This window comes from Peromyscus eremicus, chromosome 6 (genome assembly GCF_949786415.1).
Source record: "Peromyscus eremicus chromosome 6, PerEre_H2_v1, whole genome shotgun sequence".
NCBI lineage: Eukaryota > Metazoa > Chordata > Mammalia > Rodentia > Cricetidae > Peromyscus > Peromyscus eremicus.
The window spans coordinates 64,420,104-64,448,048 of record NC_081421.1 but is presented as its reverse complement, the minus strand read 5'-3'; the positions used below and the strand labels follow the sequence as shown (position 1 = coordinate 64,448,048).

Genomic DNA, 27,945 nt, shown 5'->3' with positions numbered 1-27,945 from the left:
ATCATTAAATACAGAGCCAATATCTCAGTTTCCTCCATATATTCCACCATATATCTTTTATATCTTTTTAAGGTTTTTGTTGATTTATTTTTTAAAAAGGATTTCATCTTTATTTATGTGTATTCATGTATACCTAAGTGTGTGTGAGAGCCATGTATGTGCAGGTGCCCAAGGAGGCCAGAAGAGGGTGTTAGATCCCCTGTAGCTCCTGACATGGTTGCTGGGAATTGAACTCAGGTCTTCTGGAAGAGCAGCAAGTGCTCTTAATTGCTGAGCTACCTTTCTAACCCTGAGTTGATTGAGAGTAAGGACACTTAGTCCCTGGGCTGGCTAGTTTTATATCAGCTTGACACAAACACTGTCATTTGGGAAGAGGGGCTCTCGAATGTGAGAAAATGCTTGCACTAAAACTTACAGGATTCAGCCGGGCGGTGGTGGCGCAGGCCTTTAATCCCAGCACTTGGGAGGCAGAGGCAGGCGGATCTTTGTGAGTTCGAGGCCAGCCTGGTCTACAGAGCGAGATCCAGGAAAGGTGCAAAGCTACACAGAAAAACCCTGTCTCGAAAAACCAAAATAAAAAAACAAACAAAACTTACAGGATTCAGTAGCAGGGTCATCCTCAGCTGCATAGAGAGTATGAAAAAAAAAGAGATGGGGGGGAGAGCTGTGGCAGAACGCATCTGTAACTCCAGCACTTAGGAGGCTGAAGTAGGAGGACTGTAAGTTCGAGGCCAGCCTAGTTCACCTAGAGAGAAACCTCACCTGTGCCACCGTGCCCGGCTTTGTTTACCTCGGGTCTTCACGGTACTTTTGCAGTAGAAGTAGTTTCTCTTACTTGTTTATAATGCTAACAAAGGTTTGCTAGGGGAGATTAGTCAAACAATTTAGACACTGTTCAGGGGGTTCATTTGTCTTCAGCCACAATTCCCGAGTAAACAGTCATGTTCCTGAAGGTCCACAACTGGAACCCTACTCACCTCTCACCATCTGAGAGTGAGTAACAAATGCCACAATGCCTCTCACTTGATCCCTTATCTCGAGAACATTTGAGACAAAAGAGCCACGTGGATCAGGACAATCTGCACTTACCAGTTGCTTGTTGTACTGTGGCAGAGGACATGGCTGGGTGCCAGCTGCCACCTTGTACACTGGTGTCACCAACATACTGGCAGGGTGGGCACAGATGAAGCGCACCTGCACTGTTTCCACAGAGGGACTAGGGTTCAGGACACCGGGGTGATTCCCAATCCGTAAAGTGAGAACCTTGAAGGAAACATCAGAGTTACGTATGTGTAGACCCTTGATGTCATTGTGCCCAACTAAATATGTCAGAATAATTCTAACTCCATTGTAGAGGAGCCCTTCTGGATATGAAAATCTGACAAATCCCTTAAAGCCATGTGCCTTTCTCATGACACATTAAATAATCTAATATTTTAAAATGGTAGAAAGCAATCAAGGAAGACGTCTTTGGCCTTTACACAAATAAACATATAAAAGAACTTCTTGCATACATCCACACACCATACACAATCATGTACACACACACACACACACACACACACAAGTGGGCCGGGGACACAGTTCAGTGATAAATGAGCATGCTTAGGCACTAAAGTCAATCCTCAGGAAAAGAGTAAACAAACGAAAAGGTCATCAGGCAGGAGTCACGGTACACACCTGCACTCCAGCACTAGAGAGGCTGAGGCAGGAGGATCAGGAGATCAAGGTCCTTCCCAGCTACTCAGCTAGTTTGGAGCCATCGTGGATCACATGAGACCCCGTCATAAAATAAAATCAAGTCATACCATGGAAAATTAAGACAAATGGAACTTCAAAGATCTAATTTCGGTTGGAGTGACAGCTCACTCCTGTATCCCAGCACTCAAGAGAAGGGGGCAGGGAGATCACTGCAAGGTCAAGGTCAGCCTGGTCTTCAGAGTTAGTTCCACGCCATGTGCATAAAGTGAAGCCTTGTTTCCAAATCAAGCTGGGCACTTGAGAGGGAGAAGAGGATGGCTCTCTGTAGATCTGAGGCCAGCCTGGTCTACAAAATAAGTTCTAGGATATCCAAGACTACATAGAGAGACCCTGTCTCAAAAACAAACAAATCCACAAAACAACAACAAAAAAATGAAACAACCATCAGGCCAGCAAGAGGCTCGGCTGGTGTCACGCTCACTGCCAAGCCTGAATACCTGAGTTCAATTCCCAGGACCCACAAGATAAAAGGAAAGAACTGACTCTTGCAGGTCATCCTCCGGCCTCCACATGCACACTGTGCACATCTGCCATGGCTCACGTATTCCCCCATCAATGAATTGTAAAAAGAAAATTAACCAAATTACTTTAGTCTTTTCCTTCAACAAATCTTGTGCTATTTGTTTGTGTCTTAGTTTAGTTTCTTCATTTTTCTATTTAAACTTTATTTTACATTTATCTATTTCATGTATATTGAGTATTCAGCCCGCATGTATGCATGTGCACTAAGTGCATGCTTGGTCCTGAGGAGATCAGAAGAGGGTGTGGACTCTCTCCTGGCTTCCGAGGGCAGTGCATGCAGGTGATACTCCTGCAGGCTCACACACATGCACATACATCTTAAAACCAAGAAAAAAATTGTATGAAAATATGAAGCTAACCTAAAGACTGGCAGCAGGGCTGGCAGATGGTTCAGTGGGTAAAGGTGCTTGGTGCCAGCCTGACAACCTGAATTCCATCCCTGGGACCCACATGGTGGAAGGAAAAAAAAACGCAAATTGTCCTCTGACCTTCAGACTCACCACGTGTCAGGCACATGCACACACACAAATAAATAAATAGTAAGTAAATGTAATTTTTTTTTTGTTGTTGTTGTTTTTGTTTTTCGAGACAGGGTTTCTCTGTGTAGCTTTGCGCCTTTTCCTGGAACTCGCTTTGGAGACCAGGCTGGCCTCGAACTCACAGAGATCCGCCTGGCTCTGCCTCCCAAGTGCTGGGATTAAAGGCGTGTGCCACCACCGCCCGGCATGTAATTGTTTTGAAAGTACTGAGGTCATGGTGGTGCACACCTTTAATCCCAGCACTCAGGAGGCAGAGGCAGGCGGATCTCTGTGAGTTTGAGGCCAGCCTGGTCTACAAAGAGAGTTCCAAGACAGCCAGGGCTATATAGAGAAACCTTGTCTCAAAAAAACTAAGAAAAAAAAAGTATTAATTTATAATATAAATTAAAATAAAGTATAAATTTATATTTTTAAAAAGCACTGAAAATATTGTCTAAGTACTGAAAGCATCCGCTCCATCCCAAGTTCTGAGCAGACCACCCACTATTAGTGACCTCTGTGTGGCTAACTATAGTAGACTTCTTTCCTTGTAGGAAGTCTGTGACTTCAGGATGTGTTGAAGAAATGAAAAGACAAGCTATTCATTCCTCTGTTCTTCGGAGCTTCTTGTTTTTTGTTTGGAAAAGATTTATTTATTTATTTTTAAAGATTTTTAAAGATTTTTTTAAGTGTGTGTGTGTAGTGGGTAAAAGTGCCCACAGAGGCCACAGGTGTAGGATCCTCTGGAGCTAAAGCTACAGGCAGTTGTGAGTCAACTGGCGTGGGTGCTGGGAGCCAAACTCAGGTCCTCTGAAAGAGCAGTAGGCTCTCCTTAACTAAAGAGACAACTTAAGACCCACGTGTGGGTATGTGTGTCTGTGAGTGTAAGCCACGTGTGTGCAGGTACCCACAGAGACCAGAGGACGATCTCTTGGAGCTGCAATTCCAGGCAATTGTAAAGCACATCTACTCAGCAGCTATGGTCACTTGTGCAGTAAAAATCACAGTGTGGATGGGGAGGCCCCATACCTCTACAGGAGACACTATTGGTAGTTAGCGGCTACCAGGGGAGGGAGAGGTGCTCTTCTTTGGAAATGTGGCTGCTGGCAGGTTGCTCATGTCCTACTGGATACCACACACCCATGTGAATATGGGTGTGTGGTGGTATTGTGTTCCCCAAAATATTGTGTACCCTAATAAACTTATCTGGGGTCAGAGAACAGAAAAACCACTAGATACTTAGGATAGGCAGTGGTAGCACATGCCTTTAATCCTAGCATTCTAGAGGCAGAAATCCATGTGTTCAAGGATACAGCCAAGCATGGTGACTCACGTCTTTAATCCCAGAAAGCAAGCCTTTAATCCCAGGGAGTGGTGGTAGAAAGCAGAAAGGTATATAAGGCGTGAGGACCAGAAACTAGAAGCATTTGGCTGGTTAAGCATTTGGCTGGTTAAGCTTTTAGGTTTTGAGCAGCACAGTTCAGCTGAGATCCATTCTGGATAAGGACACAGAGGCTTCCAGTCTGAGGAAACAAGATCAGCTGAGAAGATGGCCAGGTGAGGTTAGCTGTGGCTTGTTCTGTCTCTCTGGTCTTCCGGCATTCACCCCAATACCTGGCTCCATGTTTGTTTTTATTAATAAGAACTTTTAAGATTCCTGCTACAATGGGTGCTTCTAACCCACTAGGTAACTAACACTACTTCACACAGAGGCCACCAGAGGGCAGGAGGCAGCTTTCTCCATCTCTCTGCTCTGTTCCTTTGAGGTAGAGTCTCCCTCTCAGCCTGGAAGAGGGTGGATTGGGGTGTGTTTGTTTTTCCCAGTTAAGTCAGAAGTTGGGGTTACAGGTGTGGGCAGGACCATGGCTGGCTTCTTGCATGGGTGCTGGTGCTGTGGGATGTTCTGTATGGCAAATGTGTTGCTCTGATTGGTCAATAAATAAAACACTGATTGGCCATTGGCTAGGCAGGAAGTATAGGCAGGACAAGGGCGGAGGAGGAGAATAAAGCTGGGAAGTGGAAGGCTGAGTCAAAGAGATACTGCCAGCCGCCATGATGAGAAACAGCATATGAAGATGCCGGTAAGCCACGAGCCATGTGGCAAGGTATAGATTAATGGAAATGTATTAATTTAAGCCGTAAGAACAGTTAGCAAGAAGCCTGCCACGGCCATACAGTTTGTAACCAATATAAGTCTCTGTGTTTACTTGGTCGGGTCTGAGGCTGTGGGACTGGCAGGTGATAGAGATTTGTCCTGACTGTGGGCCAGGCAGGAAAACTCAAGCTACATGCTGGGATCAGAGATCTTCAGATCAAAATAGAAAAGCAACCATATGTGTCCATCATTAGATGAATGCATGAACACTCAACGCACGCACGCACGCACGCACGCACGCACGCACGCACGCACGCACGCACGCACGCACGCACGCACGCACGCACGCACTGGGATCAGAACTCCTCATGTCTTCAGAGAAAGTGCTCTTAACCCCTGAGTTTAGTTTTCCTAGTCCTTGAAGCTTAATTTTATTAGAAAAACCTTAGCAGACATGTGAGTGAATACAAACACTTTTGCTAGTGAGGACAGACAGTGGGACACTGCACATTGCTGGGCAGAGACGTGTAGCAGTTCCTCAAAACACAGAACAGAATACTGGAGAGTCAGCAAGTCCACTTCTTGATAGTTGGGGGCAAAAAGAGTCTTTTGTTTTTTGAAACAGGGTTTCTCTGTGTAGCCCTGGCTCAAAAAAACTAAACAAAACAAAATATAAATAAGTAAGTATCCAAAAGTTTAAAATAAAAAGTTGGAGACCGGGCTGGTGAGATTGCTCTGGTTAAGAGCATGGCGCACATACCCATGAAGGCGGATACAAGTACACATAAATAAAAATGAATCTTTTTTTAAAGTATTATACTATAAGTTGCAACATCATACTCATGTCAGAAAAAGGCTGTTTAAAGCTAGGCAGTGGTGGCGCACACCCTTAATCCCAGCACTCAGGAAGCAGAGACAGTCGGTCGGATTTCTGAGTTCGAGGCCAGCCTGGTCTATAGCACAGCCAGGGCTATGCGAGAAACCCTGTCTTGAAAAACAAACGAAGGAAGGAAGGAAGGAAGGAAGGAAGGAAGGAAGGAAGGAAGGAAGGAAGGAAGGAAGGAAGGAAGGAAGGAAGGAAGCAAGCAAGCAAGCAAGCAAGCAAGCAAGCAAGCAAGCAAGCAAGCAAGCAAGCAAGCAAGCAAGCAAGCAAGCAAGCAAGCAATTTTTCTTACTTGTTCCCCTAAATCCAGGCACAGGACCCGGTAGACATACTGGTTCTGTTTCCTCTTAGTCGGCAGCCGGACCTCTGTCACCCTAATGCCCTCTGGCTTCTCCACGCTCAGCTCCAAAAAAAATCGGGAAGGCTCCAAAATCCACGGATGAGGGCCCCCTTCAAATACCATTTCCTTCACAGACTGCCATGTCACCAAGGCCACTTCTACGGGGTTCAGAGCCTGAAATAAATCCGTTCTATATAGTTAGAGAATTATTTCACTATTTATCTGTTTAGACAGAGTCAGGTCTCCCACACTCTGGATCTTCTGATCCTATCGCCTTTACCTCCCCAGTGCCTGGATTAAATATCTATCTGTCTGTCTGTCTGTCTGTCTATCTATCTATCTACCTCTCTATTCCCTTCCCTCTTTCTCCTCAAAGTTCTCCTATGTTTCCCCCTTGTTCTCTTTCAAATTCATGACTCCTTTTTCTCTGATTGCTGTTACCCACACCTTTTTTCTATAATTTTTTGAGACAGGGTCTCCTCTTTACTAATTTTTTTTAATTTTATGTGTATTGGTGTTTTGCTTACGTGTGTCTGTGTGAGGGCATAGGATCCCCCAGAACTGGAATAACATAGCTGTGAGTTGCCATGTGGGTGCTGGGAATTGAACCTGGGTTCTCTGGAAGAATAGCCAGTGCTCTTAACCACTGAGCCATCTCTCCAGCCCCTATAATTTTAGTTTTGAGATTATAATCATTCAGCTTTATTTTTATTGTCTATTTATTTATTTTGAAACAAGTTCTCATTATATAGCTTAAGTTGCCCTGGAGCTTGCTCTGTAGACCATGTTGGCCTTGAACTTTAGACCCACTTGCCTCTGCTTCCTGAGTGCTGGGATTAAATGCATGCGCCATCATGCTTAGCTGAGATTATAATACAATTATATTATCATCTTCTCCCTTCTCTCTCCTCCCTCCAACCCCTTTCATGTATGCTTGTTCTCTCTCAAATTCATGGCTTCTTTTTCTTTGTTGTTTGTTTGTGTGTGTGTGTGTGTGTGTGTGTGTGTGTGTGTGTGTGTAAACTTATGTTCCTAAATACATAAGTACAACCTGGTCAGTGTGTATCATGTATGTTTTCAGGGCTGACCATTTGGCATTGGATAACCGTGCTGGATAGTTATATGTCAACCTGACATAAACTAAAGCCATTTGAGAGGCAGAAACCTCAGTTAAGAAAATGATGGGTTGGGGATTTAGCTCAGTGGTAGAGTGCTTGCCTAGTAAGTGCAAGGCCCTGGGTTCGATCCTGAGCTCCAAAAAAAAAGAAAAAAGAAAAGAAAATGAATGGACAGTGGTGGTGCATGCCTTTAATCCCAGCATTTGGGAGGCAAAGGCAGGTGGATCTTTGTGAGTTCAAGGCCAGCCTAGTCTACAAAGAGAGTTCCAGGACAGCCAGAGCTGTTACATAGAGAAACACTGTCTCAAAAACCAAAAAAAAAAAAAAAAAAAAAGGGGGGGGGGGCTCCACAAGATAAGACGTAAGGCATTCTGTTCCTGGGGTTTGTAAGAAAGAAGGCTGAGTAAGCTGTGGGAAGCAAGATAGTAAGCAGCTCCCCTTCATGGGCTCCTCATCAGCTTCTGCTTCCAGGTTCCTGCCCTGTCTGAGTTCCTGTCCTGACTTCCTTTGATGATGTGGAAGTGTAAGCCAAATCAATCCTTTCCTCCCCAACTTGCTTTTCGGTCATGGTGTTTCATCACAGCACCAGCAGCCCTGACTAAGTCAGTAACCAAGCGGGGTGCTCTGCCCTGCGCAGACGGTTTCTCCTGCTCTCTGCTGAGAGCCGCCTGTAGTTCTCGGCCGGGTTGGGGCCTGTGAGCTTCTTCCTCTCCCCCCTTAGCATATGTACTGGTGCCAGCCTCTTCCGGGTCTCCTTTGGGCAGTTCTGAGGCATCATGTGGTGCTGGAAACCGAACCCAGGGCCTCTGCAAGAGCAACAAGTGCTCTTATCTGCTGAACCATCTATCTAGCCCCTCGATTTTAATTTTTGATGGAATTAAGCAAATAGGTAGGCTCTCCCTGCCTTTATTTTGAACCACTTCTTGTAATACGTAATGGACTAACCCTTATGGCCCTAAATAATGGCTGCTGTTCTGAAAATATATAAACACGTGGGGTAAATATGGCTGATTCATCTTCTATAGGACAGGAAGTTGCTGAGAGATAGCTTTCTTTAAAAGGGACTTTGCTAATAGTCTGTGTGACTGGTACTTACAGAGATATATATACATATGTAAAAATTCAGATATTAACTTAAAATTAACGTCTTATGTACTTAATTTCCCACAGCTTATACCTCATAGTTAAAGAAGAAAGTTAAGTACCTAAAATTTTTTAATGTAAGATCAGACATTGCTAATGTCAGGTGGGGATGTGGTTCAGCGGGGTGGGGTGATCTGTTTATTGGTTGGTTGTGTGGGAGCTTGCCTAGCATGCAAGAGGCCCTGTGTTCCATCCTGTAGAGCCTGAAGTACTAGTATAATCCTGCACTTGTGATGTAGAAACAGGAGGAGCACAAGTTCAAGATCATCCTTGGATACATGTCTAATTGAATGTCAGCCTGGGCTACATGACACTGTCTCAAAAGAAAAAAAGAAAAAGCTGTTCCTGAATGAGTTCATTTAGGAAGCATGGCGGATAGACCCCCATGCCACTGAGGTTTGAGGAGAGCTTAGATCTAAACCAAGACAACAGTGAGTAAAGAGGGCACAAATCCTGGTCCCTGATTCTTAGTAGAGGGAACAGATGGTGGGCAGCCAGTGCTTTACCAGGGCTCGCAGAGGACAGCTCACCTTTAGAGGTTCATAAGCAGCAAATGTGGCGCTGCTCCCAATGTGCTCTTCATGTGCAGTCACCCTGACTGTCACCACAGTATGGCCTGGAGATGTGGCTGCTAGGTGTACACTGGAACAGTGCCCTGGTCCAGGCTTTTTAACACCTTTCAATCAAAAGACATGATTTCAAACAGGCGTGGTGACACAGGCCCACACTCTCAGCACTTGGGAGGTGGCTCCAGAAGAATCCAGAGTTCAAAGCCAGCCTCAGCTACAAAGCAACTTTAAGGCAAGCCTGGACTACAGGAAGCTCTGTCCCAACAACAAACAAATACCCACCCCAAAGTTTACCTTAATTCAGTAGAGTAATAAGCAGTCTGGTTTTAAAGAAAATAGGATACAGAAACAGAATAATTTTAACACGTTAGAAGTATGACCTGGGGCTGGAGAAATGTCTCAGTAGTTAAGAGCACTGACTGCTCTTCCAGAGGACCCAAGTTCAATTCCCAGCACCCACATGGCAGCTCACAACCACTTCTAACTCCAGCTCCAGAGGATCCCACACTGTTGGCCTCTTCAGGCACCAGCACTCATGTATACATACCCACATGCGGACATACACACATAACAAAAAAGAGTAAAAACAGATTTGGCTGGGCACAATGGCACCTTTAATCTCATCCCTTTTTGTTTGTTTGTTTGTTTGTTTGTTTGTTTGTTTCGAGACAGGGTTTCTCTGTGGTGTTTTGGTGCCTGTCCTGGAACTCACTCTGTAGACCAGGCTGGCCTCAAACTCACAGAGATCCTCCTGCCTCTGCCTCCCAAGTACTGGGATTAAAGGCCTGCTCCTGCCTCTGCCTCCCAAGTACTGGGATTAAAGGCCTGCGCCACCACCGCCCAGCTTCATCACTTTGGAAGTTCAAGGCCAGCCTGGTCTACATAGTGAGTTCCAGGCCAGCCAAAGGCTATATAGTAAGACCTTGTCTCAACAAAACAAAACAAAACAAAAATCTTAAGATACATTTATTTGTGTATTTTATGTGTATGAGTGTTTTGCCTTTGGCACACCAGAAGAGGGCACTAGATCTCATTATAGATGGTTGTTAGCCACCATGTGTTGCTGGGAATTGAACTCAGGACCTCTGGAAGAGCAGCCAGTGCTCTTAACAGCTGAGCCATCTCTCCAACGCACCCCCCCCCATTCCCCCGAAAAAAATCTTAAAAATATAACCTTGTCTGGATATAGTGGCATGTGCCAATCGTCTTAGCACTTGGATCAGGCAGGAAGATTCTCACAATTGCAATCCAGCTTGGGATACAGAGTAACACCCTGCCTCAAACAAAATAATACAAGACAAAACACAGTGCCTTCATATATCCATTTTTTCTATCATGTTGATGTGTATTTCCCTCTGTAGCTCAGCTATCCAATACAAGGCCCTGAGTTCAATTGCCAGCAAGGCCAAAAACAAACAATAAAGCCTGTCTTCTGGTGATGGACATTTATCATGTAAGATAAAGTAAGTTCTATATGCAGTGTGAACACAAGCGTGGGCAAAGGCCCAGACACCAAGGGATGTGTAATACAGAAAGAAAGACCGCTCACACCTTTAATCCCAGCACTTGGGAGGCAGAGGCAGGGGGATCTCAGTGAGTTTGAGGCCAGCCTGGCCTATGAAGTTGCAGGACAGCCAGGGCTACACAGAGAAACTCTGTCTTGAAAAAAGCAAAAGCAAAAGCAAAGATAATAGATCATTTAAAATACTAACAGAAAGGTAGAAACAGTCAAGAGGTATAGGAAACAGAAAGATGGGTTGTAGCTACAGAAACAAGCATTGTTTGTTTGGTTTGAGGCAGGATCTTGCTCTGTAGCCCAGAGGCCTTGAACTACCCTCCTGCTTTGTCCTCCCAGTGCCTGGACTACAGGAAGCTTTAGGGAAAGAACCACAAGCTTACGAAACAAGACACCCAATGAAACATACAGGAGCCATCAATGATGAGTGACAAAGGAAAACTTCAATGTTGGTGTTGTTAGAGCCGCATGATGCCAAAGGAATGAACCCATGAAAAGCAGACTGGGTGACCTGTGCTGGGCATGCGGACTGCGGAAAAAGGATGTGGGCTCTGCTCTGTGGGCAAAGAAAAACCTCTTGAATGTTTTGGGGCAAAAAAAGTATTAATAGGGGGCTGGAGAGATGGCTCAGAGGTTAGGAGCACTGGCTGCTCTTCCAGAGGTCCTGAGTTCAATTCCCAGCAACCACATGGTGGCTCACAACCATCTATAATGAGATCTGGTGCCCTCTTCTGGCCTGCAGTCACACATGCTGTATACATAATAAATAAATAAATCTTAAAAAAAAAAAAAAGTATTAATAGACTGGATTTGAGCCAGGTGGTGGTGGTGCATACTTTTAGTCCTAGCACTTGGGAGGCAGAGACAGGCAGATCTCTGAGTTCAAGACTAGCCTGGTCTACAGAGTGAGTTCCAGGACAGCCAGGGCTGTTACACAAAGAAAGCCAGTCTGGAAAAACAACAACAACAAAATAATAATAATAATAGTAACTAATAATAATAATAATTTGGGTTTGGTGGCTTATGTCTATAATTCCAGCATTGGGGAGGCTGAGGTAAGAGGGTTATTATAAATTCAAGGCCAGCTGGGGCTACATAGTGTGTTCTATCCCAGCCTTGAATACAGAGTGAGACTCTGCCTCAAACAACAAACAAGGAGGGCTGGAACAATGGCTCGGTGGCTCCCCTTCCAGAGGACCCAGGTTCTGTTCCCAGCATCCATGTAGTGTATTGCAACCATCCATAACTCTAGATCCAGGGGATCTGATGCTCTCCTCTGGCCTGCACAGGCCCTGCACACATGTGGTACACAGAGATGTATGTGGCAGAACACCCATACACATAAAGTGATAAAATACAATTAAAAAAACAAGGGACTGGTCAGATAGCTCATCCAGCAAAGGCACCTGCTGCCAAGTCTAACAACTCACATTCAATCTTCAGGACCTACATGGCAGAAAGAGATATCCTTTGTAGTCTACACACTTGTCATAGCATGAGCATCACACACACACACACACACACCAATAAACAACTAAAAATACAAACAAACAAACAAAAGTAACATTGAAGGTCAACTTCACAAAGATCCATTTGGTAGCCATGATTATCAGGATAAGAAGTTAGAATGATATTATCTTTCCCTACATAAGAGATAATGAGGCTTAAAAGTTAAGAACTAAGAACAGAGGAAAGTAGAGAGGTGAGGGATGCTCCATGCTGATCAGTAGGGCAAGAGAGAAGTTCAAGCTGATGTCACTCCTCCTACACATACGTAAGAGTTAAATGAAGGGCTGGAGAGATGGCTCAGAGGTTAAGAGCACTGGCTGTTCTTCCAGAGGTCCTGGGTTCAATTCCCAGCACCCACATGGTGGCTCACAACCATCTGTAATGAGATCTGGCTCCCTTTTCTGGCCTGCAGGGACACATGCAAACAGAACACTGTATACGTAATAAATAAATGAATCTTTAAAAAAAAAAAAAAAGAGTTAAATGAGTTAATATGGGAAAGTACTCCCAACAGAGACTGGCAAACACTAAGTGCTAAGAAATATTCAATGTTAATACTGCATTGCATTAATGACAATCAGTGGGGCTTGGAATCAAATATGAACTTCAACATTAGGAAGGATGCATGCTGGCCTTTATAAATAGAGCATTCATGTCCTCCTCTTCACTAAAAGACCATTCTGCCCAGGCTAAGTGTATGGCTGAGTTGGCAGAGTGCTTACAGAGCATGCTCAGTGCCCAGCACAAGTGTAAATCAGGCACGGTGCGGCATGCCTGTCACCTCTGCACTCAAGGCAGGAAGATCACAAATTCAAGGTCGTCTCTGGTTACACAGCAAGATCAAAGCCAGTGTGGGTAACATGAGGCTCTGTCTCAAAAAAGAAAAAAGAAAAGGTAAATATAGTATCTCCTTTTTAATGTAGTATGCAATCATGAAATGACACTATATTCTTCTTTAAAGAAACATGATAGGGCTGGAGATACAGTGCAGTGGGAGAGCACATGTCTAGCACGTCCAAGTCCCCAGGATTAATTCTCACTCCTGAAAATACAAGACATATATGTGTGTGTATTTATATTTAAGATTTATTGATTTATTTTATGTATATGAGTGCTCTCTCTGCATGTATGCCTGTACGCCAGAAGAGGGCATTAGATGCCATTATAAATGGCTGTGAGCCACCATGTGGGTGCTGGGAATTGAACTCAGGACCTCTCTGGAGGAGCAGCTAGTGCTCTTAACCACTGAGCCATCTCTCCAGCCCAAAAGACATATACTAAAGAAAGAAATGAAAAGAAATTGAAGATGCTCCTGAGGCTGGAAATGGACTGTTCAGCCACAGGGTTAGCAAGCTCAGCATTGGGGATGGAGAGATGGCTCAGAGGATAAAGCATTTCCCTCAGAGTTCAGATGCCCAAATCCATAAAAGGGCCAGGCAGGTGCAGTGGCCAATTCCAGCACTTGGGAAAACAGGACCCCAACACAAGTGACTAGCTAGACTAGCGAGAATGGTGAACTCTGTGCTTTGATAAAGTGGAGTGTGGTCAAAGAAGACATCCAATATCAGCTCCAAATCCAGGCCTGCACATATATGTATATACATGTGCATCCACAAACATGTGAATATGTGTACATATATGCACACCACATACAAAGACACATTTTTCCTCCTTGCTTTTTCTTTCTACATTCATAAAAAAGAGTAGAGGGGGCTGGAGAGATGGCTCAGAGGTTAAGAACACTGGCTGTTCTTCCAGAGGTCCTGAGTTCAATTCCCAGCACCCACATGGTGGCTCACAACCATCCATAATGAGATCTGGTGCCCTCTTCTGGCCTGCAGGGATACATGCAGACAGAACACTGTATACATAATAAATAAATCTTAAAATAAAAAAAAAAATTAAAAAAAAAAAAGAGTAGAGGAACATGCTGTAGAATAATCCTTCTGTACACTGTGAATATGTATTACTCTCTTTGGTTAATAAAAAGCTGACAGGCTGGTAGCTAGGCAGGAAGTTAGCCGGGAAAGCCAAACTGAGAATGATGGGAAGAAGGGCGGAGTCAGAGGAGTCGACAGCAGATGCAGAGAGAGCAAAATGGACATGTTGTACTGAGAAAAGGTACCAAGCCATGTGGCAAAGCATAGATAAGAAATATGGGTTAATTTAAATGTAAGAGTTAGATAGTATCAAGCCTAAGCTATTGGCCAAGCATTTATAAGAATATTAAGTTTTTTTTCCTTTTTGTGAGAAACTCATACATGTCTCCAATAAAATATGACCATATTTAAAAAAAAAAGAATATTAAGCCTTTGTGTCGGTTACTTGGGACTGGTGGTCAGGATTGGGAAAGAAATATCTGCCTACAGGAACACCTACTTCAAGGCAGTTGACAGAATAAGGGAATTATAAAGATATAAAGGTATTATAAAGAAGTACATGCTTTTCATGCCAGTACTCAGGAGGCTGAGACAGGAAGATTATGAGTTCAAGGCCAGCCTAGAGTACATAGCAAGATCCTGTGTATGCGCGCGTGTGTGTGTGTGTGTGTGTGTGTGTGTGTGTGTGTGTTAGTTAAAGAGAGAAAGGGAGGGAGGGAGGGAATTGTATGAATTAAACTACAGTGGTGATTGGTCCCTTAATTCAAAGATGAAAGAGAAAAATAAAAAGATCTTAGCCTTGCCTTCTTTAAAAAGAGTGAAGACTCCTTGCTTATCCGAGTTGAGATCCAGGGGTAGGTGAGAGCAGTCAGTGAATGCAATGGCCTCTTTGGTCTCTGTATTTACATGATACATTGCAATAGGGACCTCAATAATCTGGCCAATTTCCACATCAGCTTGAAATGGTAACAGTTCCATTTTGTTCAGCTTCATGACATATATCTTGAGGAAAAGCAATTAACTTTTAGGAAAGTCTTAGAAGAGATATTTAAACACATACATAATCATGTGCTGCATGCATATGCATATGTAATATATATATAAACATGTAGATTTTGGTGTGGTTGCATATGCCTGATTCCAGCCCTCAGGAAGCTGAGGCTATACGATAGAGTCAAGTGCCGCCTGGGCTACATAGTGAGATCCTGTCTCAACAACCATATGCATATGCTCTCTCTATATTGTTTACTTACATATTTTATTTCAGTTCCCCCATTCTTTCTCTTCTTTTATTTTTTTGGTGGTAATGCTATGGGTTGAATCCTGTGCAGACTAGGAAAAGACATTACACCAAGCCAGGCCTCCAGTTAAAAAATATATAAGAATATGTTATAGATAAAATTATATAATTTTACATAAATTATGTGTTATACATAATATAATACATATGAATTTTTTGAGACAGAGTTTCTCTGTGTAGACCTGGCTATCCTAGACCTCACTCTGTAGACCAGGCTGGCCTCAAACTCACAGAGATCCACCTACCTCTACCTCCCAAGTGCTGGGATTAAAGGCCTGCACCACCATGCCCAGCTTCAGTTAATATATATTTTTAATATAAAAACATATACACGTGCCTTCGGGTTTCTACTGCTGTGATAAACACCATGACCAGAAGCGACTTGGGGAGAAAAGTCCATCCTACACAGACATCAGGGCAGGAACCTGGGGGTGGAAGCTGAAGCAGAGGCCATGGAGGAAGACAGCTCACTGGCTTGCTCTCCATGGCTTCTCAGCCTGCTTTCTCACAGACCCTAGGACTAACAGGGCAGGTGCTATAATTCCAAATGCTGTAACTACAATGGGCTGGGCCCTCCCTCCCACATCAATCATTAACTAAGGAAATGCCCCACTGGCTTCCACACAGACAGACATGGCCAGGGCATTTTCTCTGTTCCCTCTTCTCAAGTGACTGTAGCTGTGTCAAGCTGACAAAAAAACTAACCAGGACAACACAGAATCAGCCCTTCATACACATGGATTATGCATCCACAGATTCAACTGATTAAAAATACTGGGGGGGGGGGGGGGACAACACATCTGTACTGAAAATTTACACTTTTTTTTTTCTTTTATCTTTTTCCTTTTTTGGTTTTTCGAGACAGGGTTTCTCTGTGTAGCTTTGGTTCCCATCCTGGATCTCGCTCTGTAGACCAGGCTGGCCTCGAACTCACAGAGATCCACCTGGCTCTGCCTCCCAAGTGCTGGGATTAAAGGCGTGTACCACCACAGCCCAGTGACTTTCTTATTTATTTGGTTTGAGGTAGGGTTTATGTAGCCCAAGCTGGCCTTGATTAACTACATGGCTGAGGATGGCTTTGATACTACAGCCTCTGTCCCCTGAGTTCTGGGGATCACAGGTACACTGCACTCAGATGCACTTCTCCCTTGTCATTATTCCCTGAACAGTGAAGGACAGCTACACACGATGGCACTTGCCTGGGATTTCAGCACTTAACACAGGGATACAAGAGAGCTGCTATGAATTTGAGGCCAACCTGGGCTATAGAGTGAGGCCCTACCAGAAAAACAAACAAACAAAAAACCCAAGAACAAAACCACAATTCAGCATAACAACTCACTGACATGGCATCAGAGATACGTAAGCTAGACCTGACTTATGGTAGGAGTCACACTCAGCGTACCTTTCCCCTCTCCGGGTCCTGTTGCCTGTGTACCTTGCTGTCAGAACTAGAACCCTCCACACCATCTCTGCAGCCTTGTTTCTTTTACTTCCTGTATCCAACTGATCATCAAATCTTTAGTCCTACAATTGCAGCATTTGGGCGGAGACTGGAGATTGGCCAAGAGTTTGAGGCCAGACTGGGCTACATACTGAGTTTGAGGCAAGCCTAGGTTATCAAATAAGGCCCTGTCTCAACCCATCTCTCTCCCCAAATAAGACCCTGTTGTGGAATATTAGTTCAACTATGTTAAGATGTGCTGTATTTGTTTTTGTGGTGAAATATTTAACTGTATAAATATGTGTTGCATTTGTTTAATTATGTAAAGTTGTGTTGCTCTTTCACCTTGCCTGCCTAAGGCACTTGATTGGTCTAATAAAAGCTGAACAGCCAATAGCAAGAGAAGAGGTATAGGCAGGACATCTGGGCAGAGAGTAAGAGGAGGAACCTGGGCTGGACAGAGACAGGGAAACAGAAGGAGAGAGGGAGACACCAGGGAGATGCCGGGGGCCAGCCAGACACAGAGGAAGCAGGAGAGCAGGGCGTACAGAATGAAAGAAAGGCAAAAAGCCCCAAGGCAAAATGTAGATGAATAGAAACAGGTTAATTTAGGTTATAAGAGCTACTGGGACAAGCATAATCTAAAGGCTGAGCAGTCATAATTAATAATAAGTCTTTGTGCTGGGCAGTGGTGGTGCACGCCTTTAATCCCAGCACTCGGGAGGCAGAGGCAGGCGGATCTCTGAGTTTGAGGCCAGCCTGGGCTACAAAGCAAGTTCCAGGACAGCCAGGGCTACACAGAGAAACCCTGTCTCGAAAAACCTTAAAAAAAAAATGACAGGATCTCACTATGTAGTTCTGGCTAGCCTGGAATTTACTATGTAATCCAGGCTGGCCTGGAGGTCACAGAAATCCACCTATCTCTGCCTCCTCAGAACCAGAATTAAAGGCATTCACCACCACGCCCAGGCAATTTGTTCATTTTTTTCAGATCTCAGTATCATTTCAGTAATTCAGAATTGTGCTGCATAGTTTTTGTGAACTTGGTACAAGCTGGAGTCATCTGGAAAGAAGTGATCTCAATTGAGAAAATGCCTCCAGCGAACTGGCCCATAGGCAAGTCCATGGGGGAGGGCCTTTTCTTGAGTAAGGATTGCTGTGGGATGTCCCTGCTCACTGTGGGCAGTGCCATGCCGGGCAGGTAGTCCTGGGTTGTATAAGAAAACAGACTGTGTGAGCCACAGGATGCAAGCCAGTCAATAATGTTCCATCATGGCCTCTGCTTCAGTTCCTGCCTTGAGTTCCTGCTCTGACATCTGTCTGTGACGGACTATAAACTGTAAGCTGAAATAACTGGCCCCCAGTTGCTTTTGGTCATGGTCTTGATCCCAGCAACAGAAACTTAACTGGGACATTGACAGTGGTGTCTCAGAGATACTCAGTTTTCTCTAAAGAGACACTTACCTCAATCTCTCCGTATCGAAAAGGATTTTGTACATCTCGTGCCAAAATGGTACTGTTCCCTCTCACCTGACCTGCAGTTACCACTCCTTTGGTGGTGACCATGGCCACTGTCTCATTAGACGAGGTCCAGGTAAAGTTGCCACTACCTCCCTCTACCTGTGAAGAACCACAGCCTGTGTTAACTCTTATGGGAGGAAAGGAGAAGTTAAGTGAAATGGAAAACTTGACTGGTGAAGTCGAGTTTGGAATATAATAAAATTATGGAATAAGTTAGCTCTGCACATGACAAGGAACAATCTGCAGCGAAGAAGGAAAACGAGCAAGAGGAGCATAAGGGGGGGCTGAGTAGCTGTCCTGCCACAGAAGGCCATGGGGCATCAGGAAAAGCTTCGGAAAACCCACAAGGAAATGACAGATGGCAGAGGCAGAGAGCATGCCAAGTCTTAGACTTGGTGGCTAGCAAACACTGAGTTACACTATGAATTTGGTGGGGAGGTAAAAGTTAGCAACACATTTGGGGCTGGGGATGCGGCTCAGCGGGGCGAGTGAAGCCCTGGGTTTGATCCCAGCACCGAATAAACCTGGTCTGGCATTGCAAGACTGTAGCTCCAACACTCAAGAGGTACGGCAGGAAAATCAGGGAGTTCAAGGCCAGTCTGAGCTACCTGTCAAGACTTTTTCAATGAGGCAAACTATTAGAGAAACTGATTTATTGCTGTGTGAATTCTATCATTAGAGGATGCTGTACCTGAATTTTGTAACGATTTAATATTCCCAGAGGATGATGGGGAAATGCCAGAAAGCCGGGTTTAAGCTGTATGGGAAAATAGATCTTCACTTCTTGATGGTGACTGATTTCATACCTATTAGACTGAGCACTGCTGTTCTGCAGGAACAAGAAAAAAGAAGATCCAAATAGATTTTCTGAGACACTTTTTTTTTTTTTTTTTTTTTGTGGGAGGTTGGTTCAAGACAAGGTTTCTCTGTGTAGCCCTGGCTGTCCTGGAACTCTCTTTGTAGACCAGGCTGACCTCGAACTCACAGAGATCTGCCTGCCTCTGCCTCCTGAGTGCTGGGAGTAAAGGCATGTGCCACCAGGATCAGCTCCTGAGATACTTTCATTGCCACTGAAAACGTGAACAAAATGATGTGTTCATGAAGCAGTCAACTATTTTCTACCTCTAAAAGAAAAGGAGCTGGGTGTGGTGGCATGGTGGCACAGGTTAGATGTTAACCCAGGAGGATCAGGAGTTCAAGGGCAGCTGAGGTTATCTTTAAAGGGGGAAAAGGCCAGAAAAATAGAAGGAAGCATGCAGAGTTGGTCTAGTCGGCTTTCCACTGCTGTGATAAATACTATGACCAAAAGCAGCAGGGAGAGGAAAGGGTTTATTTCATTTTCCAGTTCACCAGCTAGCATGAAGGGAAGTCAGAGCAGGCACTCAAAGCAGGAACCTAGAGGCAGGAACTGAGGCTGAACCACAGGGCAATGCTGCTCATTGGCTTGCTCTTCATGGCTTGCTCAGCTTGCTTTCTTATACAACCTAGGACCACCCACCCAAGGATGGTACCACCCACAGACTTGTTAATCAATCAAATGTGTGTTATGCACACACAGATAATAAATAAAAATTCCAACAAAGACTCAGTTCTTGCCACTGGTCACCAGTGCTGGTGGCCACAGGCAAGACTAACTGCAGTGTCCCAGCTACACTTCTACACAGAGCTCCACTTCTAGTGTGGAAGTCCTTGGAAGGAGACAAATCTGCAGGGACTGCTATCCACTCCAGCAGGAAAAACAAGCAGGCCTCAGCACTGGACGCAGGGCGGAGGGCGGACATGCTGGCAGAGGGCTGTGGGCTCAGCACTCAGGAGTCTCGGGCAGAAGCATTTTGAGTTCAAGGCTAGCCTGGGGTATATGAAGAGACTCAGGGTCAGAAAAACAACAAAAAACCTGGAAATAAGGTAAAAGTCCAATGTCAGGGGCAGGGCTAAATGAATCAGCATGTTAACCATTTGGAATTTGAGAATAAAAAAATCCCTTATGTGGGATTTATGCTGGAGGGCTGGCTGAGTGGGTGAGAGTTTGTACTGCTTTTGCAGAGGACTCATTAGAAGACTCACAACTGCCTGTAGCTCCAGCTATAGGGAATCCAATGTTTTCTTCCAGCCTCAGAGATCACCCGCATACAGGTGCACCCCCTCCCATACAATTTTACAAATAATAAATCTTTTTTCTTTAAGCTACTTATACATACTTGATGACACAGAGAAACACATGTATGGAAAAGTTTCTTAAAGGAACTGTGTGTTATACGCAGTGAAGGACAGTCTGTAGAGGCATGCCATACTGTGTGGCGTGACAGAGGGAGATGGCATGTCACAGCTGCTTTACATCACGGCAGCCCGCCCTGCCAGGGCTCCTAGGAAACAGATGGCCGCTGAGACACCTACCTCCTGAAGGCTGGAAGTCAGGGTTGCATTTATCACCACAACTCCATCTTTCAGGGCTTTTACCACGTGGTAAGATCCGTTTGAAGTGCTTAGCTGTTCTTCAAAGTACTCCTGCAGAAACTGGAATGTAATCTCGAGATTCTGAAATCAGACCGACGGCAACACAAATCTGAAGATGTATTTTTTCCCCCTAAAACCATGTTAATAGCAAACCATAGATAAGACTGCAGGTAGGCACTTAAGAGATGCAGGCGTAAGAACGGAGTTAGGGTGTGCGCTGGAGAGACGGCTCAGTGGTTAAGAGCAGTTGTTGCTCTTGTAGAAGACAATTCAATTCTCAGCATCCTCAGGGCAGCTCACAACCACCTATGATATGGCTAGCTCCAGAGGATCCAACACATCTGGTCCCTGGGGGCACCTGCACTCACACCCACAAACACAGAATTAAAAATAAACAGCAGCCGGGGGCGGTGGTGGCGCACGCCTTTAATCCCAGCACTCGGGAGGCAGAGGCAGGCGGATCTCTGTGAGTTCAAGGCCAGCCTGGTCTCCAAAGCAAGTTCCAGGAAAGGCACAAAGCTACACAGAGAAACCCTGTCTCGAAAAACCAAAAAAAATACAAAATAAACAGGAACTAGGCCGTGGTGGCACACACCTTTAGTCCTAGAGAGAGACAGGTGGGTCTCTGAGTTTGAAGCTAGCTACAGTCTACAGAGTGAGTTCCAGGACAGCCAGGGCTACACAGAAACCCTGTCTCAAAAATCCAACAAGTAAATAAATTAGCAGGAGCCAGAGAAATGGCTCAGTCCTCTGCTCTTCCAGAGGACCCCAGGTTCATTTTCCAACACCCATGTGGCAGTTCATAACCAAAGAACTCTAGTTCTAGAGGATTCCACGCCCTCTTCTGGCCTCTATTGAGTATCAGGAATACATACATGCAGGAAAGCTACTTATACACATAAAATTTAAAATATTTTAATATTTAAGATTAATTAATCAATCAATTAATTAATTTTTGTTTTTTGAGACAGAGTTTTTCTGCATAGGCCTGGCTGTCCTGGAACTGTCTTTGTAAACCAGGCTGGTCTCAAACTCAGAGATCCGCCTGCCTCTGCCTCCTGAGTGCTGGGATTAAAGGTGCATGCCACCACAGCAAACTATAATTAATTGACTTAAAACAGAAGAAAGAACAAAACTTTTGCTTTCCCTCATGGAAAGTCTAAGTTGGAAAAGGTGTGATTTTAAAATAGTATTCATTTGTGGAAAGATTCATCCATATCAGGAACAGAAACAGTTGAAGCTTATAAATTCAGGACAGTCCATGCCATTCCATTCATGGACAGTTCCTAATTCTAAACCCTGACAGTCCTGGGCAGGAACACATTTCCCAGCTGGTGTTCAAATGTCACTCCGCCACCACAGAACTGTGGTGAGCATCTATCTCTGTGTTAGACGGTGGTGTGCAGAGACAGGCTTGTCCCTAACTGTTATCAACTGATCAACTCCTTCCGTAATTCTGATCATATTTGACTTCCGGTTTAGCATTCCCCAAGGACAACCCTCGTTAATGGTAATAATAATCAGGACTAGTAACTTGCATTTCCAAAGGTAAAGACTGAGAGCAAAGGAAGAAAGCTGGGTTTTTGTCACCCCCAAGGAGCTATCCACAAAGATCTAGGAAAGTAAGAGAGAGGGCTGTGGTGTGGCTCCCCTGGGAGAGCGCTTATCTTGCATACTTGAGGCCCTGGATTCGAACCACATAAACTAGACACAGAGCACACACCTGTAATCTGAGCACTCTCCCAAGTGGATGCAGGAAGATCAGGAGTTCAAAGCCATTGTCTTCTACTTTGCTAGTTAAAAGTCTGGCATGGGCTACATGAGATCCTGTCTCAGTGAGAGAAAATTGGACGAAAACAAAGGAGAGACTCACATCCGAAATATGGACCCTGGTGCTGCTCTTATCAAACACGTCGACTGTGATGACGTACACCTGGCCCACCTCGAGACTCCATCGGCCACCAGGATGGATGGTGAAACCTGTGCGCACACAAGGAACATGAGACCAGGAAGAGGCCCGCGTCCTCCTGCCATGAGCTAACAACTGCAAACTTAAAAAGCTACTTAGAGCCCGGTAGTGGTGGTGCACGCCTTTAATCCCAGCACTCGGGAGGCAGAGGCAGGCAGATCCCTGTGAGTTCGAGGCCACCGGGTCTATAGAGCGAGTTCTAGGACTGCCAGGGCTACACAGAGAAACCGTGTCTCGAAAAACAAAACAAAACAAAAAAGCTACTTGGAAAGCCTACTTGCTGATAGACTGAAATGGCTCTCAAACAGATCTCTCCTTCAAACTGTGTGGCAATCTAGGATTCCAAAATGCTTGGTTTAATTTATATTAAGTGAAAGAAACACTATGGCGTATATATAGACAAGAGCAAAGCATGCTAGACTTGTTGCTTCATAATGCCTAAAGACATCAACACTTTTTCTTGAATAATGTCTCTTTTTCTAATTCAAAGATTTTATTACATAGATTATGGTATTGTTTCATAGGTTTGTTTTGGTTTTGTTCTCACTGACTCTCCTGTTCAAGCATGGTTGGTTGGTTGGTTTTGTTTTAAACAGGCCAGGTGTGGTGCTTTGAATAGGAATGGTCCCCGTCGGCTCATGTATTTGAATGCTTGGTCATCAGGGCGTGGCCCTACATGACAGGGATTAGGAGGTGTGGCCTTGTTGGAGTAGGTGTGGCCTTGTTGGAGGAAATATGTCACTAGGGGTGGACTTTGGGGTTTCAAATGCTCAAGCCAGGTCCAGTGGCTCTCTCTTCCTGCTGCCTGTGGATCTAGATGTAGAACTCTCAGCTCCTTCTCCTACACCATGTCTGCCATGCTTCCCACCGTGATGATAACAGATTGAACCTCTGAGCTGTAAGCCAGTCCCAATTAAATAGTTCCTGTTATAATCGTTGCTGTGGTCATGGTGTCTCTTCACAGCAATAGAACACCGACTAAGACACCAGGTGTGATGGTACACACTTTGAATGCCAGCACTCAGGACAGAGACAGGCGGATCTCTGTGGGTTCAAGGGCAGCCTTGTCTACGTAGCAGCTCCACACCAGCCAGGACTACAGTGAGACTCTGTCTCAAAGACTCTGTCTCAAAACAGCAACAATAAACCCCACGATTCTTTGAGCTTTATAAACGCACATCATCACCCTCTCCACCCGCCTCCTCTTCCTTCCCAAAGCTTTTTACCAAGTTCTCCTCCTATGCCCTGTGTGCTTGTGTGTGCGTGTGTGTGTGTGTGTGTGTGTGTGTGTGTGTGTGTGTGTGTGTGTGTGTGTGTTGTGTGAGCTGGAAGGACGGCTCAGTGGTTAAGAGCACTGGCTGCTCTTCCAGAGGTCCTGAGTTCAATTCCCAGCAATCACATGGTGGCTCACAACTATCTATAGTGGGATCTGACGCCCTCTTCTGGCTCTAAAGTCAATAGCACACTCATGTACATAAAATAAATCTTGGGGAAAAAAAGAAAGAAAGAGGTGCTGGAGAGACGGCTCAGTGGTTAAGAGCACTGGCTGTTCTTCCAGAGGACCCAGGTTCAATTCCCAGCACCCACATGGCAGCTCACAACTGTCTGTAACTCTCAGATCTGACATCCTCACACAGACATACATGCAGGCAAAGCACCTATGCAAATAAAATAAAAATAAAGTAACTATTTAAAAAAATGCTTGTGATTCTTAGAACTTTCCCTCAAGAATATAGCTGGGTCTCGGGGGCTGTTGGGGTGGTTATCATCCTTCACAGGCAGGATTGGTTTTCCACCTCCTGCTTCTCTGAAATGCAGGACACCTACTTAACTGTATTCTCCATTATGATATTACATATATAAGGAGACAGTATCAAAGCAAACACGGAATGAAGACACAGATTCATATATCACTGTAGCAGTGGTTATGGATGCCGACATCTCATTTCCACATGCTGTCATTAGCTGTTCCCATCTAAGTTTCAGAGCATCCTTACTAAAATAGAGCAGCACAGAAAGGAAAAAAAAAAAAAAAAAAAAAAGCTGACTGCTCTTCCACAGGACCTGAGCTGAGTTCCCAGCACCCACATTACAACCTATATTCACTGCTAACCAGCTCCAGGGCACCAACACCCTCTTAGGACCTCCAAAGGCACCATCCATGTACACGGTACACAAACATGCACATACTACAAAATAAAATAAATCTTTTTTTTAAGATTTATTTCTTTATTATGTATACAGTGTTCTGTCTGCACGCCAGAAGAGGGCACCAGATCACATTACAGATGGTTGTGAGTCACCATGTAAGGTGGAACTGAACTCAGGACCTCTGGAAGAGCAGCCAGGGCTCTTAACCTCTGAGCCATCTCTCCAGCCCCTGAAATAAATCTTTTTAAAAGTTAAAAAAAAAAAATAATTAAGGTTCGGGGCTGGAGAGATGGCTCAGAGGTTAAGAACACTGGCTGTTCTTTCAGAGGTCCTGAGTTCAATTCCCAGCAACCACATGGTGGCTCACAACCATCTGTAATGAGATTTGGCGCCCTCTTCTGGTATGCAGGGATACATGCAAACAGAATAAATAAATAAATAAATAAATAAATAAATAAATAAATAAATAAATAAATAAATCTTTTTTAAAAAAGATATTTAAAAAATAATAATAATAATTAAGGTTGCTTGCATGAGCATGGGCGCAGGGCTACTCATCTGAGCAAGGGCAGCTTCCCGGGGCTACAGCATGGAGGGGTGTGACCAGAACCATTAGCTAGCTCTGGCTCCTGGGGAGGAGTGGGGTCTCAGGAGCACCTCCCCTCCCCTAATGGAATATTGCTGAAGCCAGGCGTTTTGGGGGGTCTGGAATTCACATGTGGCCCAGGGTGGCTTCAAATTGGCAATTATCCTGCCTCAGTCTTCAAGTACTGGGACTATGGTGTGTGCCACCACGACCAACTCCACAATCTGTTTTAAGATGTTTTGGTGTTTTTTTTTTTTTTTTGAGACAGGGTTTCTCTGTGTAGCCATGGCTGTCCTAGATCTCACTCTGTGGACCAAGCTGGCCTCCAACTCAGAGATTCACCTGATTCTGCCTCCCAAGCGCTGGGAATAAAAGTGTGCACCATCACCACCCGGCTATGTTCTACTCTTATAAAGAACACTCAATCAAGAAACATTATATAGCTGGGTGGTGGTGGTAAATGCCTTTAATCCCAGTACTTGGGAGGCAGAGGCAGAGGCAGGTGGTTCTCAGTGAGTTCGATGCCAGCCTGGTCTACAAAGTGAGTTCTAGGACAACCAGAGCTGTTCTACAGAAAAACCCTGTCTCAAAAAACCAGAAACCAAAACCCAAAAACAAAAAAAAACAAAACAAAACAAAAAACCCACATCACGTGTCTTAGTTACTTTCCTATTGTGATAAAGGCCATGGTCAAGTGTAGTGGTCTGAATGAGGTGAGATGCCCCCTCAATAAGGTTCTGGCATTTCTTGGTGCTGTTGACGGCTGTTTGGGAAGGATCACTAGGTGTAGCCTTTTTGGAGGAAGTGTGTCACTGTGGGCAGGCTTAAGGTTTCAAAGCTTCCCCGCTTCTCCAGTTTGCTCTGTTTCCTGTTTGTGGGCACGGATATGAGTGCTGAGCTGCTGCTCCAGCGCACCCTGCCAGCGGCCATGCTCACTGGCATGATAACGACTGATCTCTATTCCTCTGGAAATATAAGTCCCAAATCATAAGCTGCCGTGGTCACGGTGTCTTATCATAACAGCAGAGAAGTAATACATCAAAGTCAAGCATGGTGATGCTCGCTTTTAATCCCAGCACTCGGGAGACGGAGGCAGGTGGATCTCTGTGAGTTCAAGGCCAGCCTGGTCTACACAGTGAGTTTCAGGACAGCCAGGGCTACACAGAGAAACCCTGTCTTGGAAGAACACAACAAAGCAAAAATGAAAGAGGGGCGGGGGAGGAAAGAAGAAAGAAAGAAAGAAAGAAAGAAAGAAAGAAAGAAAGAAAGAAAGAAAGAAAGAAAGAAAGAAAGAAAGAAAGCAAGCAGATCAAAGTTAGGCTGAATTTGAAGTCTCAGAATGAAGGCTGAGACTTTGGCAGTCTTTTTATGTTTAATACATTCGCTTTAGTGAATTCATTTATGTTTAATGCATTCACTTAAATTATTCAACTTTCTGAAAGCCATTATCTAAAATTACCTAGAAATCCGGGCTCTACAACATATATGGTGGAGTTTGGGAGTCCAGACACAGAGCGCATATGGACATCGTAATTTTTGCTTAAGGAAGTTATCTGAGCCAATGTTGGGTACAAAAAGAAAGATGAGCCACTGAAGAAAAAAATAATAAATGTACAAACAAAACCACACATATTTTCTTTGGAAAGCCAAAATTTAAATATGAACACTCCTGAGAAAAGCCTGAGAAGGCCCAACAAGATGGTTCAGCCAGTGACGTGTAGTTGCTGCCAAGCCTGAAGACCTAAGTTTGATCCCCAGGACCCACATGGTAGGAGGGGACAGCTGACTCCCACAAGTTGTCACTTGACTCCACACACATCCACATCACCTGACTCCACACACACACACATATACACACATAAATAAATGTAATAAAAATTCAGGGGCTAGAGAGACGCTCAGCACTGGCTGATCTTCCAGAGGACCTGGGTTCAGGTCCAGCACCTACATCAATTCTCACATGTGTCTGTGGCTCCAGTCCCACATATCTGATACCCTCTTCTGGCCTCTTCAGGCACTGAACATACACACGGTACACAGACACACATGTAGACCAAACACCTATAGATACAGAAATAAATTTGAGGAAGATGAAATGGAAAGAAGTTCATGTTCTGTGGTTTTAAAATTCATTTAGTTACAGAACTATTTCTTCAAATAAATTCCCATAGAGGGCCCAGTATGGAATGCAGGAAAACATGGTACCATTCTGGAGGAAGACAAACATTTCCTGAAACTATGAACAGTGGTGGGGGTGGAAGGTGGGCAAGACGTGCCACTCAGCACATGCCTGGAGCGCTGTGGCTTCAAGGTTACTGTAACTTGCAGCAAATATTTAACGCCAAGCTGTCTATTTCTTCGCCATTAAAAATACTTCTAGGAGCTACAGAGATGCTCTGTAGTTTAGAGCATGTGTTGCTCTTGCAGGGGACCTGGTTTGATTCCTAATATCCTCATGGTGACTCACAACCATCTGTGACTCCAGTTCTAGGGGATCTGATGCCCTTTTCTGGCCTCCTCAGGCATCAGACACACACTTGGTCCACTTACATATATGTAGGCAAAACATTCATACACATAAAATAAAATAGAGGCAGAGGCAGGTAGATCTCTGTGAGTTTGAGGCCAGCCTGGTCTACAGAGTGAGTTCCAGGACAGCCAGGGCT

The 27,945-nt window shown here is 44.6% G+C and overlaps 1 protein-coding gene across 2 annotated transcripts in view; it reads right to left on the bottom strand.

Annotated features, from left to right (window-relative positions):
* Nup210l (nucleoporin 210 like) overlaps positions 1–27,945 on the bottom strand; it is a 101,493-nt gene that overhangs the window by 51,367 nt on the left and 22,181 nt on the right. Inside the window, exons 8-16 of one of the 2 annotated variants that reach the window (XM_059265748.1) lie at positions 26,739–26,807; positions 22,447–22,553; positions 20,514–20,654; positions 18,811–18,948; positions 18,063–18,218; positions 14,658–14,856; positions 8,911–9,056; positions 6,072–6,293; positions 1,090–1,263 (exon numbers count right to left, since the gene is read on the bottom strand). In XM_059265748.1, coding sequence (XP_059121731.1) covers positions 1,090–1,263; positions 6,072–6,293; positions 8,911–9,056; positions 14,658–14,856; positions 18,063–18,218; positions 18,811–18,948; positions 20,514–20,654; positions 22,447–22,553; positions 26,739–26,807 — 1,352 coding nt within the window. Of the gene's footprint in view, positions 1–1,089; positions 1,264–6,071; positions 6,294–8,910; positions 9,057–14,657; positions 14,857–18,062; positions 18,219–18,810; positions 18,949–20,513; positions 20,655–22,446; positions 22,554–26,738; positions 26,996–27,945 lie in introns of those variants that run through there. The other variant, XM_059265747.1, reaches the window with a different exon arrangement.